Source organism: Aythya ferina, assembly GCF_964211825.1.
Source record: "Aythya ferina genome assembly, chromosome: 3".
Taxonomy (NCBI): Eukaryota; Metazoa; Chordata; class Aves; order Anseriformes; family Anatidae; genus Aythya; species Aythya ferina.
Window position 1 is genome coordinate 13299908 of NC_140298.1, and position 19672 is coordinate 13319579.

The window sequence follows — 19672 nt, forward strand, 5'->3', positions numbered from 1 at the left end:
CTTCCCGTTTGGGGGAGTTGGTGCAATGTGAGGTGTCCCACTTGGAAATGGGTGGTCTTTAAGGCTCCTTCCAACCCAAACCACATAAGACATCATTAATGTGTATAAATATCTAAGGGGAAGGTGTCATGAGGATGGAGCCAGCCTCTTTTCAGTTGTTTCCAGTGACAGGACAAGAGGCAATGGGGACAAACTGAAGTAAACGACGTTCTGGCTCAATATGAGGGGACACTTCTTTGCTGTGAGGGTGACAGAGCACTGGAACAGGTTGCCCAGAGAGGCTGTGGAGTCTCCTTCTCTGGAGATACTCAAAACCCACCCAGATGCCATCCTGCGCATTGTGCTCTAGGTGATCCTGCTCAGCAGTGGGGTTGGCCTACATGATCTTCAGAGGTCCCTGCCAACCTCAACCATTTTGTGATTCTGTGTGATAATTTTGGGTAGGCCTGTGTAGACCCAGGAGTTGGATTTGATAATCCTTGTAGGTCCCTTACAAATCCGGATATTCTGTGATTCCCCATGCCCATCAAAGACGGAGGGCAGGCCGCCCCAAGGAAAGACGCCAGCCCATGAGATCAGCTCGTTTAATGGTGGCCAAGGACAGATGTGGACGCAGCTGCTGGAGAAGCGTGGGACACGGAGCCCCGCCGGCCCCACACGCGCATGCTGACGTGGGAGCAGCCAGCACTGCCACTACTCTCCGTGGCCTGTGGGAGCTGACATGGGTAATGAGACACGGTTACTAACCCACAGATGGCACAGCGGGGCTCCCGGGGGGACAGCTGCATATGGAGAACATGAAATGCTGGGACCAGGGACATGCAAGCAGTCCTGAAGGGCGTTGATCACAACGGGGTGCAGAAGCCGGGTGAAATGGCTGCTGAGTCCTTCCTTAGGCTTCTCCAGCATTTTTTTTTTTTTGTGGGCTGCAGCTGGCCGCTGGATTTTGTGGGAGCACAACAGCGGTTGCATGGTAGTCACGACTAACCTGGCATGAGACAAGTAATTGGGGAATTAACTGAAACCCAGGGCCCAGCTGGACCAGACCCTGCTGGAAACCTGCCAGAGCACATGGGTCTGAAATCCTTCGTGGCCCACAGAAAAGGGCAGAGCTAAGACTAGAGACATTCTGCAGTATGGCAGGTATCTTCTTGAAACCCAGCACCATCCTTTACGAAAGCTTAGGAAAGAGGGCAAGACCTTTTCTATTGACCTTTTAGATGGAATAAGGTAGAAAACATTTATTTTTGCATTTTTCTAAAAAAAGAAAGTCTCACGAGGGTTTGTGAGCATCACTCGCAAGATGCACCCATGGCTGCAACACTCAGGCCTCAGCCATATACACATCTAATATATGCTTGGCTAATATACTGGACAAGACCTTAGGCACTATGCTGTCCTCTGTCATTTACCTCTGTGCTCTACCTTGAGGAACACTTTGATGGCAGGTGGTAGTCACAAACAGTACCTGCCGTTTTCCTCCTGAGGCTGTTGCTTATTTTTAAGAATTCAGCAAACCTACTGATGATTAGTGTCCCTGAATTGCTATCTCCCCGAAACCCAGTTGAAAGGGCAGGTTATAAACAGCTGCGTCGCCCGTGGTCACGGCTCTACCATCAAGTTGAAGCCCTGCTTTTAGCTGAGCAGCACAAATAGCCAGTTGGTGACGTACCACAACGCAACCTGAGATGCAATGGGGGGGGGAAGAAAAGGCCTTGGAGTTTGGCAGAGGTTCCTGAGTCAGTACTTCTCCTGGCTTTATCAGCTGCTCCAGTGAAGGCCACTGCTTTCTCCTGCATCCAGGCTGCTTTCCTGGCCTCATGCCACTACTTCAACACGGACCTCTACACTAAAGAAGGGAACGATCTGATTTTTGAATTTCCCTTTTGAGGGGAAAAGAAATACGGGCTTAGTGTCCCAGGGCTGGTGTGTTTTTCATTTCTTTACGATGGGGACATTTTTTTCTCACTTCACACACTTAGCAGCTGTGCTCTAGGCTGCTCTTGAGCTTGAGAGAGTGCAGTGTGTCCTGTCACCTCATGTACATCCTGGAGCAGGGTGATTGCTATCAGATCCTGCGTTTGCTGGAAAAAAAAAAAAAAAAGTAAAAAAAGAAAAAAGATGTATTTTTAAGTTTATGTTAGGTTAAGCTAATTTTAAGATACCCTGAAAATGCCAATGGAGACGTGAACTGTCAGCTTTGCGAGTTGAGTTAAACAGCCATCATGGCCTACTTTGTTATTTTGGCGTGCTGCCACTATGCTTTGCCCAGTCTGCATTGAAGTTTTGACACCTATGTGCTATCAAAAGGTTACTAAAACCCAACCAGTCTTCCTCCTGCACCCTTCTCTACTAGCTTATGATTCACTACTTCCCCACTGCCTCCTGACTCATGAACTGAAGAGTTCACAGCACCTCTTCGGAATACACCCAAGGTCCAAAGTCAGAGACCAGACCTGGTATTTGGGATCCCTCTAGAAACAAACCCACCCACTAGCACTCACAGTCCAGGCCTCTTCTGCACACAGTACAGAGGGAAAAAAAAAAAAAAAAAAAAAGCCCCGTTTTCACATATTAAAATGCTCCTGCTCCTTGTCACTTCTCAGAGTGCACCAGTGCACCTTGTGCCTGTCACATGCTGTGCAGACGCTGATCCACGCAGCACTTCAGCATGTTTACAGCTCCAGAGGCGTTTGTGTGGCTTTTCGGGATGCTTCCTCTCTGCAATGCTTCTGCTGGGTTTTGCTAAGCACTCTGTTCCCTCTTGGAATCAAGCATCCTTGTGTGAAGTAGTGCCACGTATGGATTCACAGCATGTTGCAAAGAATGGCTGTCCCATTACACCATGACCAAAATATCTTCTTCTAGGGAGGCTTGGACACTTCAGTTCTGTCTCCAGAAAAGTGGCAGGATCATCTCCTGACAGAGCTCCAGGCTGGCAGGAAGACCTTTCAAATATCAGTCATGAGCAGAGATGAGTCCATCACAACTCCAGGATCTTTTGAGGGCGAAATCCCACTGCTTGACTCAGGTCCCATTTACACACAGACAGCCAAAAGCTTGTAACCTCCATGATCTCTTCTTGTTTGTTTATTTTGGGTAACAGGAACCATTTATTTCTGTGCCAACCATCTCTCCCTGCTCGAGGCAGCAGAATGGCGCTCTGACCTCAGCTGCACAGTCTGCTCTCCTGCTGCAATCGATTCAAATCCCCAGAGCTGCAGTTTTCCATGACGGTTTCCCACGCAGTGTGTGAGGATCTCAATCAGGCAATCTATCTCCTTTCCTCCTTGCCAGGACCTGCTTCTGTGCTGCTCATGCAGGCACAGTCTGCCCTGAACCATGTTTTGAACCACGTAACCTCACAGCTAAGGTACATCCACACATCATGTGCAACATGGAAAGAATCCCCAAACCCAGTACCACCATTGTACAAATGAGCTTTAACGTACTCTGTGAGCACTCAGTTCTTTGCAGACACCCCAGTAGCCTCTTGAACAGAGATCTAATTGTTGAACTTTGCTTCTCTGTATAAAAATCTGGGACACAGCACAGGCCAGACACCACTCACAAAGCCAGCTGCTGCTAGAAATGCTGCTGTGCTCTGCAGAAAGCTTTACTTTAGGAGGGGTGTGATGGCTTATGCTGAAAATTCAGACAAACTTCACAAGATGGGTAATGTGATTTAGGTCATGCTCAAAGTAGATGTTAGTTCTGAAATTCAGGGACCTCACGGAATTTAACTTCCCTTTCCCACAAAAATATCAGCCTGCCCCAGCCGTGTGGCAAACCTATAGACAAGGAATCTCTCTCCTGGTCTACAACATCTCACCCCTCTTCCTCCTTGCTGGGACTGAGCTGTGCACTGTGTTCAGGGTAGAAAATTACAGTATTTGTAAAATGGAGGAAAATCAAACTGGCTGGGTCAAACAGGATAAAAATCATTTGGGTTAAAAGGTTTCTGATTTAAGCCTCAAAGGCAGTAAGCTGAGAGAAGAGCCTCAATTCACTGCATTGTCTCAGAAGAAGCTGAGAAGATTGGGTTTCAGCTATTCGAAACACTCCTAGCACAGAAATGATGCTAGAAATCCTATAGCCTGCAGGTGAGTCCCAAGGGGGATCTCTCTACCTGTTTCAAACAGAATCCAACTGCATCAGACTTGCATTGAAACTGATTCAAATCTCATTAGGAAAAGGGATAACTATAAACAAACAAATAGCCTTCCCTGCTTGGGTTAATTCACTGCCTGCAGTTCAGCACCCTTTCTGACAGCGTCCTTGCATGTCGTTGCCTGGGTGTTCAGCCAGCCAGCTTTGAAATGACCTCAGGAAACTGAATTCCCAGTGTTCCTGGATTTATGCATCCTGTGACGCAAGAGAGCTTGTTCCTTTCCATGGAAAAGAGGAGGAACAAGGGAAAGGAGTCACCTATTTGGAGCTGAGCTAAGGCACTAATTACGCAGTGGGTGAGGAAAGAAGAAACACAGCGGGAGGAGGAAAACTTTCCAACTACGACGTCCTGGAAGACCATCGTACTCTTCACTCAACTGCCTTAAAAAAAACCCACAATGTTATCGCTATAGAAAAGGAGGAGCTAATACAGTATTATAGTATCCCTGTTGGGGTTTCATCGTAAGGTTATCTTGCTGTTCTCCCAGAGAGATTTGTTTCAGGTATCAAAGTCACATGAGCTGTTTCTAAAGTGGATTTTGGTGAATGCAGGCAGAGTTGTCTCAGCAGCTCTGGCTCATCGCTGCTCTGTGTGGATGCCTGTTTTGTTGTTTTTTTTCCCCATGATTTTCCAGAACAAAAAAGAAGTCTGTCCCTATCACTTTTTGGCATGATACTGAGATAAGCCATCGAACAGTGCTGACCCAGTGGGTGCAGTCTCTCCCTACGCACAGCAGACGCATTCCCGTGGTCATCACAGCTTGATAAAGATCGGTGATGGCTGGCTCATCTTCTGCCCAGTGTCAGCGAGGGGGAAAACGCTAGAGATGGCTACATCCACAATTCCTTGGCAGAGTTCTGCATACAGCTTCCTAAGAGACAAGAGAGAGACAGAGTAAGATGCCCGAGCAGGCCAAACCAGCAGGCCCCCAACCTCCTCCTACAGAGGCATGAGTTTTCCCAGTGGGAGCTACAAGATCTCGCTGCTGTTACAGGTAGCTCCAGGGAGGCAAACCAGGTGAGGCTGGCATGTCCTGGTATCCTCCCCTCCTACCCCAGCAACTGCCTTCTTTCTCAATGATGCTCCCATTCCCAACACTGCTCTTTGCTGCACGGGAATACAAAACCAATTTCTCTCCATTTACTGTCAGAACAGGCTCCTCAGCAGCATCTCTGCACCCTCAGTCCCCAGACTTGAGTCACCACAAGACGCATGGGGACAAACAACAGCTAAGCACCCCCTGTACCAGTCTCCCAGCTCAGAGAGTCGTGATTACCACAACAGACCCTGTACAAGTGGGGATGCACCCCAGGGGGATTTCTCTGATGGTTCGATGAAATGTTGCAATGGGGTGCAAGTGTGTATAGTAACTTGTGAGCTAGGCACAGCGATTTCACAGGACTCCCCTAGAAGGGCTGGAAGGATTTCATCATGGCAGGGTTCACAAAAAGCAGGATTAGGCAGAAGAGAGAAGATGTTTGAGAAATGAGTTAACAACAACTTCGTTTTCTGATGAAGAAAATACATGTGTAACCTCAGTAAATGTGCTGGCATATGGGACACTTGTAGCACCAAAGCTGTCTTTACTAGAATTAATAATGCCACCTCTGCAGCTGGGGCTACTTAACTGTAAGATGCTTTTTCAGCTCCTGAGTATGTTACTGCTTTCAGAAGACAATTTTTGACCTTTAAATGTGAATTGTGTGATATGGGTGCTATAAATTAGGATAGCCCTGAAAAGGCTGATGACTGGGCTGCCTGATAGGTTGGCCCTGTATTTCTTCTCTAGTATGAGTGATGACCTAATCTAATCTGCATCTAATGTAGATTAATATTATGTAAATATTATTATTATTATATATAACACATATTTATATGTATGTATAAAAATTATATGTTAGATATAGTAATGTAGATAACGTAGAACAGCCTTTTCTGTTCTGCTGAGTTTGTATATAATAAAGATGCCTATTTAGCAAAGATTTCTAGTCTTTCAGTCATCTCACTCGCATAATAAAGCACCTCTCACTGTGCCTGTTCAAGATGTTCGTGGCCAGAGTTGCCTGGCTGTCCCAGCTTCCCTGTGGCTGGTGGAGGCTTTGATTCAAGTTCTGCAGCACCTATGGTGTGCTCTGGGGTCCTACTGCCTGCAAATTCAGTCACCCACTTCCAGCTGCTGCCTTTAATGCTACTCGTTTATTCTGTGTTCAGGCGAAGACCATCCACCACTGGCTCCACAAGAGAGGCCGAGAAATCACCTGAGTTTCAAGGCATTAATTCTGCAACGTGTCAATAAAAACAACCCAAGTCACATTCAAATCCAATTGTCCAGAAATTGAGTATCTGGTATGGATTTGCACGGGAAAGCCCCATTCCACTCACTTTCTTCCACCTTTTTCACTTTTGTGTGAGCCATGTGAATGGTGGCATCACAAACGTATAACAGAAACTGACTACTCACTGGGCACAAGCTGGAGCCCCGTTGACTTCTATGAGCCAGACTTTCAGCTCCTCATCAACCATGAAGTCAAAGCCAAAGAGCTGGAAGCTCTGGTAGTGAAGATGCTTTGTGCTGATTGCAGGCTCTATACACATAAGGCAGCTTCTGTGACGGGAAAAATAGAAACGTGAGATTAAAAGCCCTGTGGACACACTGTTTGCACTGCAGCTTCTGAAGCCACGTGCATGGTGCAGGTAAGTGGAAGACTCCCCCATTGCCTTGGGACTGCTTGGAGCATCAAGTGGATGGGGCAACACTTTCTGACACCGATGAGAAAACAAGCAGGCAGTGCCCCCCTGCAGTCCCTTCAGGCCTGCCTTGTGCCTGGTATCTGGGTGTCATTTTATCAGCCCCCAAATTACGTTAATTACAACACACATCATGGCAACCAGGTCCCTGCAAACATCAAAACATTTGTGGACAGTCCAAAAAACCCTAAAACAGCCCTGAGTTAACACCCAAAGAGCTGGAGAGCAGCATCCACCCTCACCACTATATTAGGCAAGGGGAAAAAGAGGATCTGCAGTTAGAGCCTGAAGCAGAAGGCAGATCCACAAAGAGCTGCACCAGGCCCCCAGGGAACTGCCACTCAGAGCTCATTTGCCACTGAGACCCTCAAAGATCGTGTCATGTCATTTTGGTGTAACAGCAACAGAGGATTTGAAAAGAAAACTCTGCCATGGAGGATCACTTTTTCAAGACCTGGTTTCTCTGCAGTGCCATGATCTCTCCAGGTAATTTACTCAGTGCCCAGGAAGCAGCTGATAGTGCTAGCTGGCTCTGCTTGGGCTGAAGCTCACTCCAGACACAGCCAACAAAATGCACACACACTGACACATACTCTTCAGAGAACAACATCTATAGAGTCCCTCATTTGCTGTTTCACTGGGCAATGACATTGTGTTGTTTTTTTTTTTCTGGATTTGTCTTTTGACCTCTGTGTCAAAACCCCTGATTCATGCAAATTAACTCCTTCTCCTGTCCATCTCCTTCCCCAGGTGTGTTCATACAGATTCCCTGTCACTGAAGGGTTACGTACCCCTGCGCAACAGGCAGCTGGTTACCTTATTATGTGTTTGATTTGCAGTAAGATGCTATTCTCAAGCGTTGTGTTCAGGGCATCCATCAGATATTGGTTGAACTCCTCGAAGAACATTTCATTCCCTTCCTCATACCGCCCGTAGTTTTTGGAATATTCCTTCTGAATGCAGTGATTGGTCAAGTGGCAGGTTTTGTCCTGGAAATTAGCACTGTTATATGGTTCGGAAGAGGTCCGCAGGACACCCTCTCTGTAGAGGTAGATATTATATTGATGATCCACGAGAACCCAGCTCCTAGGGGGGAAGAGAACAAACTCAAGTCTCAGTTTAAAAAAGAAACTACACAGAAATGCAAACCAGTATTACAAAAGCCAGGCAGAAAAGGTTACCTGATGTCGAACTTGCGATGCCCTGGCTCCAAAAGAAGAGGCTTCTCCAGGTATTTCTGGATCACGTGCACTTGTCCCTGCTCATCGATGAAGTCCAGGAGCTCTCCAGCCTCTGAAGATATCATGATCCCTTCCCCTGACACAGAAAGATAAAGAAAAAATCAGGCGGAGGATCTCTGCTGGAGCTCTTTCCGGGCCCAAGTGGACCGTGGATCATTCCCATGGAAAACCAAGCATCACATGAGAACCCATGGCCCCTGGGCTGCCCGGTGCCTGAGCAATGTCATGTTAGCTCATTGTCATGCCATAAATTGGCAGATGTATCTCCCCTTTTCCATGCCATAGGACATTTGGTTCCCTTCCAGCTGGAGCTAACGTAGATGGAAACCAAGGGTACTGAGATGGCATGGTCTGCCTGGGGCCTGTCTGCAGGATACAGCTATTTAGGTGTGAGCAGATGCAGAGCAATCGGGGACCTTGGCAAGACGTGAGGCAGCTGCTTTGTTGGGAGAATTTGATTTTCTTTTCTGGCATGTATTTTTTTTTTATTATTTTTCCAGCTGGGCTTGGCAGGGAGGGGCATTTAGCACTTTTTAAGTTTTCTTCTGCTTTTCCCTGTTTTTCAGCAGTTTGAAGAGAAGGGGCTTTGGCAGCTTGTGAGATTTTTCTTTATTTTGTTTCTTTGGGGAGAGAGGTTTGCTTTCATCCTATACTAAGACTTTCTTCCCCTGCCTGGCTTTTCTGTCTGCCAGAAGCAGACACACAAACAGTGTTCCCCTGCTCACTGACTCCATTTAAGTTACTATTGAAATCATCGCTGAATTAGGAAAAGAACTGTTTCAAAATGCTCATCCATGTAGTCAGTGTTTTCCCCTTCTATGGAAACTCTTCATTAAAGAATTCAGATGTGTCTTTTAAATACTGCCACATTTTGGCTGAAGCTGTCGCTGTTCATTTCTTGCACAAGTCCAGACATGAAATCACTGCTGCAGAGCAGTGAAGAGGGAACAGATCCCTTCTGGGATTTGATAAAGGGATGGCACGGTGCCACTGAAGGATAAACCAGCTCAGGTAAAATTATCTAACACCTCTCTGGCACTGTGGCCTGTTGTTAAGCATTTAATTAACCTTTTAGACTAAAGCTGATAATTTACTCTTATTTTTGTGATTTTTTTTTCTTTTTTAGGAAATACTGAGTGGAAAGAAGTAAATGCTCTTCAGTGGGGCACCAGTAGGATAACAATGGTTTGGAGCATACCTGTGAGTCACTAGCTTCCCAGCCTTCCCTAGCATTCCTAGCATTAATCAGGACATCCTAAACCTTTAGTTTTCCTTTTACTGATGGACAGCCAAGCTTCTCCTAGAATTCTCCCGAATCAGGGGCTGTCTCTGAACTGAAATTGGCTCAGCAATTAATGCTGACAAGCTTTCTGCTTCAGCAGAAGTAATCCCCAGACATTTAAACGTCTCTCTAGAAGATTAGCGTGAGGCTCTCTTTCCACTTTAATTCCGATCCTGAGTTCTGCAGCACAGTGATGAATACAAAAAGTTACTTTGCTTTAATGCAGAAAAGAAGACAGGATCACGCTTAAATAAAGTATGTCTAGAGTTTAAACCTCCCCATGCTGCAGTGAGTAACAGCCATGGCCTTTTCAGTTTTCCAGACTGATTCTTTGCCAGACAGTTACACTGCACAGGCACATTTCCCATCAGTGGCGTGACGAAAGGACTCATCTCCCTTCCTCCTTGATGAAATACACATACTCTTCTGATGCTTCTCAGTAACAGAGCCATGAAAGCAGAGCAGTGAGGAAAGCCTGCACAAATGAGTTGTATCACGCAGCCCTCCTGCAGCCACCTCTGGCTTTCATGTTTCCTGATGATTTTTATAAAACTGCTTCAGAAGTGACTCTGCAAATATGAGTAGTATTTGTGGGCCTGTTCCCTTTGAAAAGACCAGGTCCTTCCATGGGCTGGGCTCTGCGCACACAGCAAGGCAAGTTTTCATAATGAAATTCTGAGAGCGTGCCAGTGATACTGCTGTAACTGGCAGATAGGATAATTACCAAAGCATTACATCCATAGCTGTGTCCAGCTCTATCTTCCTAATAGCTCATTATTTCTGTACAGCAAGCTGTGCAATGACCCTGGAAAAAGGAAGGGCACGTTATCACCTGGGTAGCTATTGCCTTATTCAAATGAAAGAGAAATACAGGTACTGCATTGCTCTGCTTGGGGCTGCCCAGGGCCTGGATGTGATTTGGGTACACTGCGCTCACAGCTGCTCAGTCAGTCTCTCAGTGTGACCATGGGAGGGACATTGGCACCAGGTTTTTGGGTTTGGGTGGAAGACAAACAATGGTATTTCTGCCCAGCTGAAATCAGGCTTGGCTGCAGCATGGAAGTGCTTGTCACTGTTCTGAAGGACTGCTCTCCTGTCCATTGTCCTCCTCCCCATGCCCTGTTATGCTCCCCATCTCTTGCAGTCCACATTCCCTTGGCCTGCTGGGCCCTGCTGCCTTCCCCTGCAGCAAGTATTTTGAGGTGCATGACTAGAAAAAAAGGGGAGTTCTTTCACTGCCATCTGTGTCCTAATTAGCATGTGCGTGTTACTGTTTGTCAGAAGCCTGATGCCACCAAACAGAAAAAGGAGAGCCCTGTGGTGGCATGACTGGCATGGATTAGGTAGGCGAAACCATTCACAGACAGGCTCAATATTAGCTGGGCTCAGCCAAGCCCCAGGACTCTATTGATCAAGTAAGGGGTAAGGAATGAGAAGGTGGCTCATTCTGCTGAAAAACGAACCTTTGGCACCAGCTGAGGACTTGGCGATCCACACGTTGCCTTCTTTGCCTTCCCGCCGCCTGTTGTAAGCTGCCAAGAAGACCTCCCTCTCATCTGTCCTTGTGTTGTTTATGAGATGGCGAATTCCGTTCTGTGCCGGAGCCACGGGGGTCTTCAGGTTGGTTGGGTAAATCACATAGGACTCGGGGAACCACGTGCAGGACTCCGATAGCTCAGGGCTCGTCTTGATTAGCCTGGGTGAAGAGATACAGGCTGTTAATCTCCAGATTGTTAATCTCCAGAGTGACCCGCGAGGACATAATTTCCTAAGTACAAGTCATCATTACCTGGGCTCTGGTAATGAATAGCATCTTACAGACAGCCTGTACTAAATAATTATATTCTCTTTAGACCCTCGAAATTAGGGTCTTTTTAAAGAGATCACAGCAACCTTAAGCTGCAACAATGCACTCCTCCTGGAACCAGACCTGCAAGCTTTTGTTAAATATTTTGTACTTTACATATCACGAAGCAATCAGTAGAGAAGTTTCCACGTAATTAGAACTTGTAGTGAGTTCCCTGCCCTGTCTCTGCACGAGGCCACTGAGGAGGCGTGATTGCTACCGCGAAACGGGGCAGGAAGGAAGCTGTGATAACAGCAGGCAAAGGGGAAGCCAGAGCAGTAATGCTCTCTGGGCTGCTGCTCAGCTTGTGACCCCTTTCCCCCTGAGATCAGATCAGGCATCCCAGATGGGGACGGAGACCATGGGGAACAGGCTGAAGGCAAGGACAGAGCTACACATTTCCTGTTCTGAGGTGCCTGGGATCCCCTTTGCATTACGCAGTCTCTGTTCCCTGTGGCAGATACTCCCTCCTACAGGCAGTTACGCCTAGAGATGCCAGCAAACTCCTGTCAGTGGGGCTCAGGCCTGTTTTCTTTCAGAGTCCAGGGAGGTGCCTGCCTCTGTGAATGCTCATTCTGCGTTTTGTGGAAGGCCAAAAGCAGAGCTAACCATGTGCTGACTTTCTGCGTGCATCCTCTGTTGAAATGGCAGTCCGTCAGTGACACCCCGGGATTCCCCTGTCAGAGGAATGTCACTTCTGGTCCCTTGGTTTTTTAAGTGGCTTGATATATTTTTGACCCCAGAGTACAACAAGTCAGCCAAGCTTCAGGAGAGAAAAACAGACACTAACTTGTAATCAGATGCTTGAAGGAGGCCAAGAGCTCTGACATGAAGATGCCCTAATGACAGCAGAGTTTGCACAAGGAGTGAGGTTATCTACAGTGAAAGCTCACCCCCATTTCCCCAGGAGACCATGGCACAGCTGGCCATGCAGAAATAACTCCCAGAGCCAGGTCTTCCTCGAGATGTCTCCAGACATTTGCTTGACCAACAAATCTGATTAACTAAATGAATATTAGTGCTTCATCGCTGTATGAATCAGAGGACGAGAGGAGTAGGTTTTAATTAAGTAGCTACAAGGAGAAAGAACAGATACGGTTTGTTGTTTGTTTTTTTTTCCTTTGATTTGGCTGTAAGCTGTAGCTCCTGTCTGTCTGATTCAATACACTCTGTGGTTTCAAGATGTAATTCAATGGAAATGTCATTTCCCCTGAAGTTACAAAGAGGTCATTGTGCACCCAGATATCTGCCCAGACGAGCACAGAGGTCTGAAGACACCACGTGCAGGGACACCCCAGGGCAGCTGTTCTCTGAAATACCCTTACAACAGGTTCAGCAGTTGCCAAGAGTTAGAAGAAAAATTGCTACGAATCCCCTGCAACATTTCAGTGAATTCCTTACTTCACCAGGGATGCTTTGCGGCACAGCTTGTCTGCTCCCCTGTAGTAATTCACCAGCTGCACAAGTCCAGGTTCGTGGCCTGCAACAGAAAATTGAAAAGTCAGGCAAACTTCTCAATTACTGGAGGAAAAACATGCGCTTGGTGCAAAGGATCTGTGCAGCAGAGAAGAAAAAGAAGCTGTTTCCTTGCCTTCCATCAAAGAAACAGGCTCTCAGCTGGTACTGGCTCCAGCATTTTCTTTCTATCAGGGAAGAAAAACCATGCTTTTATTCAAGTCTGTTTTGAACATGCCGCTTCCATTTTCCAAAAGAAAATAACCATTTCCTAATTCATACTGGGAGCGGGCAGAGCCACTCAAAAATGTTCTCCATTTGCTGGTGGCAGTTTTTAAGAGCCAGGATTTCAGTTACTCTTAAGTGCAGTAGGAAGATGCAGAGATGCAGGGAAGTACACCATGACACAAAGATCTTAGGAAACGACCTTGTTTTTTTTTTTTTTTTTTTGCATTTACAGCAGGATTCTCTTTTGGCTCAGATAAAGGGCTGGGAAATGTTATAAGACATTCCCCAAGGGGTAATACAGGTCTGGGCAGCAGCACACAGCCTCCCCCAGAACACGGATGTGCAACAGGTGAACGATGCCCGAGACAATACTTGGGGCCCTGGTGACAACAACCAACATCCATAGGGAAAATATGACAGAAAACCACTCTGGTTTGAAGCAAGACCTAGGAGGACCAGAGGGACCCCCAAGCATGACAGTTACTTGTATCTTTGCCTTCTTTTTTCAAACAAATGCTTGTGGGAGTTATTTAGACCCTGAAACAGCATTCACAGCTTTAGTTGCCCTCTGCAGTAATTGCCTGGAAAAAAAGGCCCAGAGCAAACATGAACCTAAAGACCAGACAGCTGCAAGATCAGACAGTGAATATCTATTTCAACCCCAAAACCATGGCCTTGACCTGGCTCATTATTTTATTCACAGATCTTTAAGTATGAAAAACAGCTGAAAGATCTGTAAGCCAGGTACAGTCAGCACTGCCACGCACCAATTTACTGAAAGAAATTAGAAAAAACTCTCAGATTTCCTCCTGTTTCCAGCTTACTGATTTTGCTTGCTTCCCAGGTCATCCGAGGTAGTGCCCCTGTTGGTTTGCTGAGCATCTCTGGAGCAGTGGCCTGTGCCGTGGGGGCTGGTGGCCAGCAAGGATGGAAAGGGAATGGGTTCTTGTGCACACCGAGGTCTGCTCTGTGCATTTAATGGGGTTAATAAGCTGTCAAGGCACCGAGTGAACTGGTGATCCTCCAGTGGCCAGCAGAGCCCAGCATCTTCTGCTCTGTCAGGCCTCTGCAGCCTGCTCCTCCTTTGTCTCCCCTTAGCACAAGCTGCTTTTATGCAAGATACAGGCTTTGATGCCGACACTCACCGCATAAAGACACAATCAGCCCAACGAGTAGGAAACCAGCGAGTGCTTGTGGCCCGCCAGCAGCAGTGGCTCCCCCACCACTCCCCCACGACACACGATCTAGCTCAGCCCTTTGGAAGGCACTGCCCTACAACTCCCTGAAACAGTGCCTGTTTCAAGCAGAGCCTTTAGGAGAACCCAACCCAGCCAGCCTGCGTGCAACAGCTGCTCAGAGGGACAGCTTTAGGAAGAGATTCCAGAGAAGGCAGAGATTTTTGGAAGATGTACCAAAATAACTGTGTTTATTTATTTATTTATTTTTTGGTCTTAATCTACTGATTTCAGGCAACCAGCTCCTGCTAGAAGAGGATGGGTTACAGAAGTCAGTGCCAAAGGTTGGTCCCTCTCTAAGAAAAAATTTTTAGGTACCCTGTCATATGACATACTGAGGGACCTGCTGAAGCCTTTCCATCATCCCAGGGTTCTTCTCTAGGGTGGAAGGGGTTAGTAAGAGGTTGCCCTGAGCTGGGCATGCTGTTCTGTTCTTTGCTGGCTGCAGCACGTGTGAGCATCCTCACTGCTCGAGCCTCTCCCAGGGTTCCCCTGCCTCCTGCAAACACCCCGGCACTGGGAGGTGACCAGATGGCACTGCCATGTGTCGGGGACTTTCCAGTCACAAGCGTGTGTGTATGTGTGTGTGTGTGTGTGTGGAGACAGGGGGAGTGGTGCTGGAGCTGCTGACTTACCGATCTGACAGCGCAGGGGTGATCAAGTGGTGCCGGGCTTGATCTGCAAGAAAAGGGCTGCAAAAGCAGTCCTGCCCCCAAGCTGCTGGGGCAGGGGGGGCTCCAGCTTGCTCTGATGTTTCTGCAGCCAGAAGCACTGCTGCAAAATCACCCCAGGATGGAGGAAACTGAGGCCAAGGAGAGGGAGGGAGGCCAGGAGGGTCCTGCCAACCCTCGGGCACACACAGGGGGGACTGCAGAAGGGAAACACGCTGCGGTGCTGGGGTCACCCCAGACCTGCTCCAACACGCTGGGGACAGGAGCCAGCACGGGGCCAGCCCAGCAGCTGGCACTCTGCACGGACACCCACCAGCCACGGGCAATGACAGTGCATCTCTGCTCCCCGCCGCACCCCACAACGCTGCCAGCGCCTGGCGTGGCTCTGCCTGCTCGTGGGCAGCGCACGGCCCTGTCTGGTGGGGTAGGGGACAAGCAGCGGGGCTGGCAGGGGACAAAACCACCTAGGGAAGCTCCCAGGGCTTGCTCGGCCACAGCCACGCATGCTGGCAGAAGGGGATGTGCAGGAGGGGAGAAGAAAGGGGGGGGTGGCCTGGCATTACATGCCCACAGCCTCCACGATAACTCTCCCCCTGCCCCCCAAGCAGGGACCAGGCGTGCTGTCACCCTCGCCAAGACCCTGCAGAGCAACAGCAAAAAAAAAAAAAGCCTCAAGTGTTTATCTGCAGGCAGGCTGAGAAGTGGGGGTGTCGTGACCCCGCTAGACAGCCCTGGGGATGGCGGGGACCCTGAGGCCAGCGTCCTCAGCACGCAGGGAGCCAAACAAAGGGAGTGTCCCGCTGCGGGGTGCGAGCCCCCGCTGCCAGCATCCCACTCCCCAGGCTGGGCTGGATATTTTGGGGGGCATCGCAGATGCTGTCCTGGAGGGCGATCCTTCGATCCTTTGAGGCCTGGTGAGGGGCAGCAGGGGCTGTTCATTTTCGGGCTGTGCCGGTTTCGGGACAGAGCCTGTTCCAGGGCTGGAAGGGGCCGCGGGGAGACCCCCGCTGCTGCCCCTTTGTTCCTGGCGATGCGGGTTGGGGTTGGGGCGGCCGCGGGGTCCCTGCGGCAAGGAGCCCGCTGTCTGGGGCCAGCTGTCCCCGAGGAGCTGCAGCCACTGCCCAAGGGACCAGGAGACACCAGGGCACAGCCAGGCGATGCCCCACAGGCTATGGGGGACCCCATGGGGCTCACCCTGCCCGCAGAGGTGCCGGGGGGGTGCCGAGCCCCGCTGCCCGGGGGTAGGGGGGGGACCCCCGACAACACCGCACCCTGCTCCGGCACGGCAGCACCGAGCCAGCCCTTACCCAGCCTGCCGAAGGGGAGCCGGTTCCTCTCGCCCAGCATCAGGTTGAAGCGGGGGTTGTCCTTCCTGAGCCGCCTCCACTGCCCGCTGGCCAGGAGCAGCCGGGAGACCTCGGCGTAGACGCTGCTGTTCTCGTCCCGCACCACGAAGGTGTACATGGCGGCGGGCGGGGGAAACACCCCCGGACCCTTTACCCGACCCTACCCCGGGGACCCGCCGGCTTCCCCAGGCCCATGGGGCCCCGCCGCAGCTTAGGCAGGGCCCTGCTCGGCCACCGGCACCGCCACCTCCTCCTCCTCCTCCTCCCGTCCTGGCTCCGCATGGCCGGGGCCGCCCGCCCCTGCGCGCCGCCGGGCTGAGCTCATCGCGGGGAGGGACCGCGCCGGGCCCCGCGGCTGGCGGGGCGGGGAGACCCCAAATCGGCTCTACCCCCAGCCCCGGGTGGGGTGGGGGGGGACAGGGAGGGACAAGGGGACACACAGGGGGGTGCTGGCCCTGCCCCTGCACCGCCTTCCCCACGGCGACCCGGAAGCAGAGCGGGTTTTGCAGATGGTAGAAGATGGCGCTTGGGGCGGGTGGTGTGTGTGTGTGTGTGTGTGTGTGTGTGTCCCGGCACTGTTTTTCCCCTGGAAAAAGGGGATGGGAGAAGGTTTGGGGATCGGAGAGGTGTGCCCGTGTGGCTCTGGTCTGAGCCTGGCACTGCAAGGGCTCCTGTGGGGCACAGCCGTGGGGGAGAGGGAAGGGGTCGTCCACTCTGCTCAGCGCTCCTTAGCCCGCAGCAGGGTGCTGAGGGTAGATCGAGGCTGGTCGTGGTGAAACGGAGTGAAAAACAGGTGGCAGAGCAAGGTGGCAAGCGACAAAGGGCCTAGCCACCTCTGGGGGTGATGCTGGCCCCAGGCTGCGAGACAGCGAGGCTGGGGAGCTGTTACACCGACACTTGTCCTTGGTCCATCACACTCCTCAAATCCCGTTTTTCTTCTTGGCATCTTTCAGTTTTCCTGTACTTAACCTTCCCAAGCATTGTTATCTAGTTAGATTTTTTTCTGTTTACTGAAAATGTCTTTCCTTGTAACCATTGCTCCTGTCTTCCTCTTAAACAAGGCTGCAGCCAACTGCACCCATCTCATGTCACAAATTCACAACATGGAGAGTTCAGATATCTTAACAAACCTGTCAATAATGAAAAGAGAGTTCTTGATTTGGTTAATGCCCCGGTTTCCTTGCAGACCCTATATGAGAAACGCCATCAGCACTGCCTGCTTGTGTTGGTTGCTATAAATCATGATGCATTTCCAACAAATCAACAGTATTTTCCTGAAGAGAACTGAAATGTGTGGTAAATCGGTGATGACCAGCATGCCTTTTCTTTGACAACGTGAGACGATACGTGACTCAAGGACAGGGAAATCTCGGTTTAAAAATGGCTCCTCACCTACCTCTTTTTCTTCTGCTAAATTGAGCAAAACGTTCTTAAGGAAATGTTTTCCACCTTATGGATGGTGAAAACAATTAGTGTTTCCAAGTTGTTATAATAAAAGACCAATTTTATTAAAAGTCTAAGGAACATAGAAAACACTCAACTGTAGGCCAAATGGGTGATAACAGGATTCAAATGAAGAAGAACTGTCTGACTATTTTGTATCATCTTTGACTGGATGCCGACATGGAGGTTGTTTAAATGGGATGCTAATTCTTACCGACACAAATCTTGGGATACTGAATCCAGTCTTTTTGAAGCTAAAAGGTTTTTCCTGAAAATTGGAAAAATCAAAGCTTAATTTACCTCCCCAAGAAAAAAAACAAAAATGGTTTTAAAGCAATATTATCTCAACTGTGCCATTTAGAAGTAAACCATTTTAATTTGTGTGTGTGTGTGTGTGTGTGTGTGTGTGTGTACACCTCTTATATGTGAGGAATGGCCTGTGGGTATGCTTCTGCATGGACAGAGTGGGAATGGGAACCATCAACCCCAGTCATTTGGGATCCCACTTGTCTTCTTTTTGACAAGGCTAAAGTGGTGAGAAATACATTAGGACATTAAATCCCATCCTTCTCCCATTCTGGAGAAAAAATCAACCTTCTTTATTGAAAGTTTTCCTGAACTGGCACTGCCAGGTTGTGACAAAATGAGTTTTGCAGCTTTTCTTTTCCCCTGCTCCTGGATGGCTCAGAAGAAAGTGCTACAACATTATTCTGCTAAGGTTCATCTGGTAACACAGGAGAAACTTCCTTTCTGGCTCCGATGGCAGCTAGCAGGATGGATAATATAAGTTGAGGCTGTACTATTTGCAGGTCCAAAACTGATGACAACACTACAAATATAACTTATTGCACTCGCAGGTATATGGAAAAGATATGAAAACCTGCAACTGCAAAATGTGACCTAATGCGAGATATCAAGCTTGTACAAAATAATAAATTTCTACTAATAAACACATTCTTCTATCAAAGGTTGCATGCTCCTTCATTGCAAAAGCACCTTGGGGTATCTCCCTCAGATACTTGCTGTAGCTAGGGCAATACTCTGAAAAGGATCTCAAACAAGTATTCTGCATATGGCACTTCTGAAAGAATATTATGATCTGTTATTAATGTCAGGGTGTTGTAACTTGCTGATATAAGAGCGATGATCTGCCTCTGGTGAAGACAAGGCAGTACATAGGGAATTGCTCTTTCTTTCAGGGATTTTGGATGGTTATTTCACCCAATCTTTGAGGCGTAAATAATACACAAAATTATATGTCTCACTCTGAGGATGAGGTTTGCTTTCCTTTTGTTAGCTTAAAGCAAAAGTGAACGAAATTTTGCCATGCAGCTTGTTTCTACTAGGAGGCGCTCTTCGACCTAGAATTTGATGGGGCTCCTCATCTGTTTTCGGATACGCCGTTGGTTTGTGTTATCCTAATAGACCTGTGCGTGGCTTAGCTTAAAATACATCAAAGCCCCGGGAATCATGGTGTGTCTGGGACTCAGATGCTGAGGCCATTCTCTCTTCCCAATTTAGAAAGCTGCTCTTTGTCAGGGTTCCAGATTTATAGTTGGTGCCTTGTCTCTGTTATTTGCAGAAGTGCAAGATGCAAAGGCATTTCCTAAACTTAAGATCAATGTGTTAGATCAATAAGCAGAATGAAATCCGTTACTGAATTACTCAATATTACATTCAAAAGTTCCTGTAATGATTTTTTTTTTTTTCTTAATGGATATCACATATACACTAGATGTAAATAATCTGAAAAAAAAAACTTCTTTGTGTATTTGGGACAAATGCTTGGAATTATCCCATTCTCAGTGGAATTACTGCATGTACTTTTTGCTAGCTTTGACCCTCAGTGTGGAAAATCTCCAGACCACTTCCAAATTCAAGAAATATTTGTAGCTACAATTTATGGTTTATCCACCATCCAGTTAGATTTATTTCAGATGATAATTATTTTTTTTTTGGACATTATTTATATTATTATTTTTGTACAATTCACACTCAGTGTTTTT

At 48.3% G+C, this 19672-nt stretch overlaps 1 protein-coding gene across 1 annotated transcript; it reads right to left on the reverse strand.

Moving 5' to 3' along the window:
- Nucleotides 1-570: 570 nt before the first annotated feature.
- Nucleotides 571-16676, reverse strand: TTL (tubulin tyrosine ligase). The gene is made up of 7 exons (XM_084514791.1): nucleotides 16185-16676; nucleotides 12690-12768; nucleotides 10906-11138; nucleotides 8101-8236; nucleotides 7736-8005; nucleotides 6633-6776; nucleotides 571-5042 (listed from the first exon to the last, which is right to left on the reverse strand). Exons 1-7 carry the CDS (start codon nucleotides 16339-16341, stop codon nucleotides 4925-4927), a joined length of 1137 nt encoding a protein of 378 aa, XP_084370917.1. The 5' UTR covers nucleotides 16342-16676; the 3' UTR covers nucleotides 571-4924.
- Nucleotides 16677-19672: the final 2996 nt, after the last annotated feature.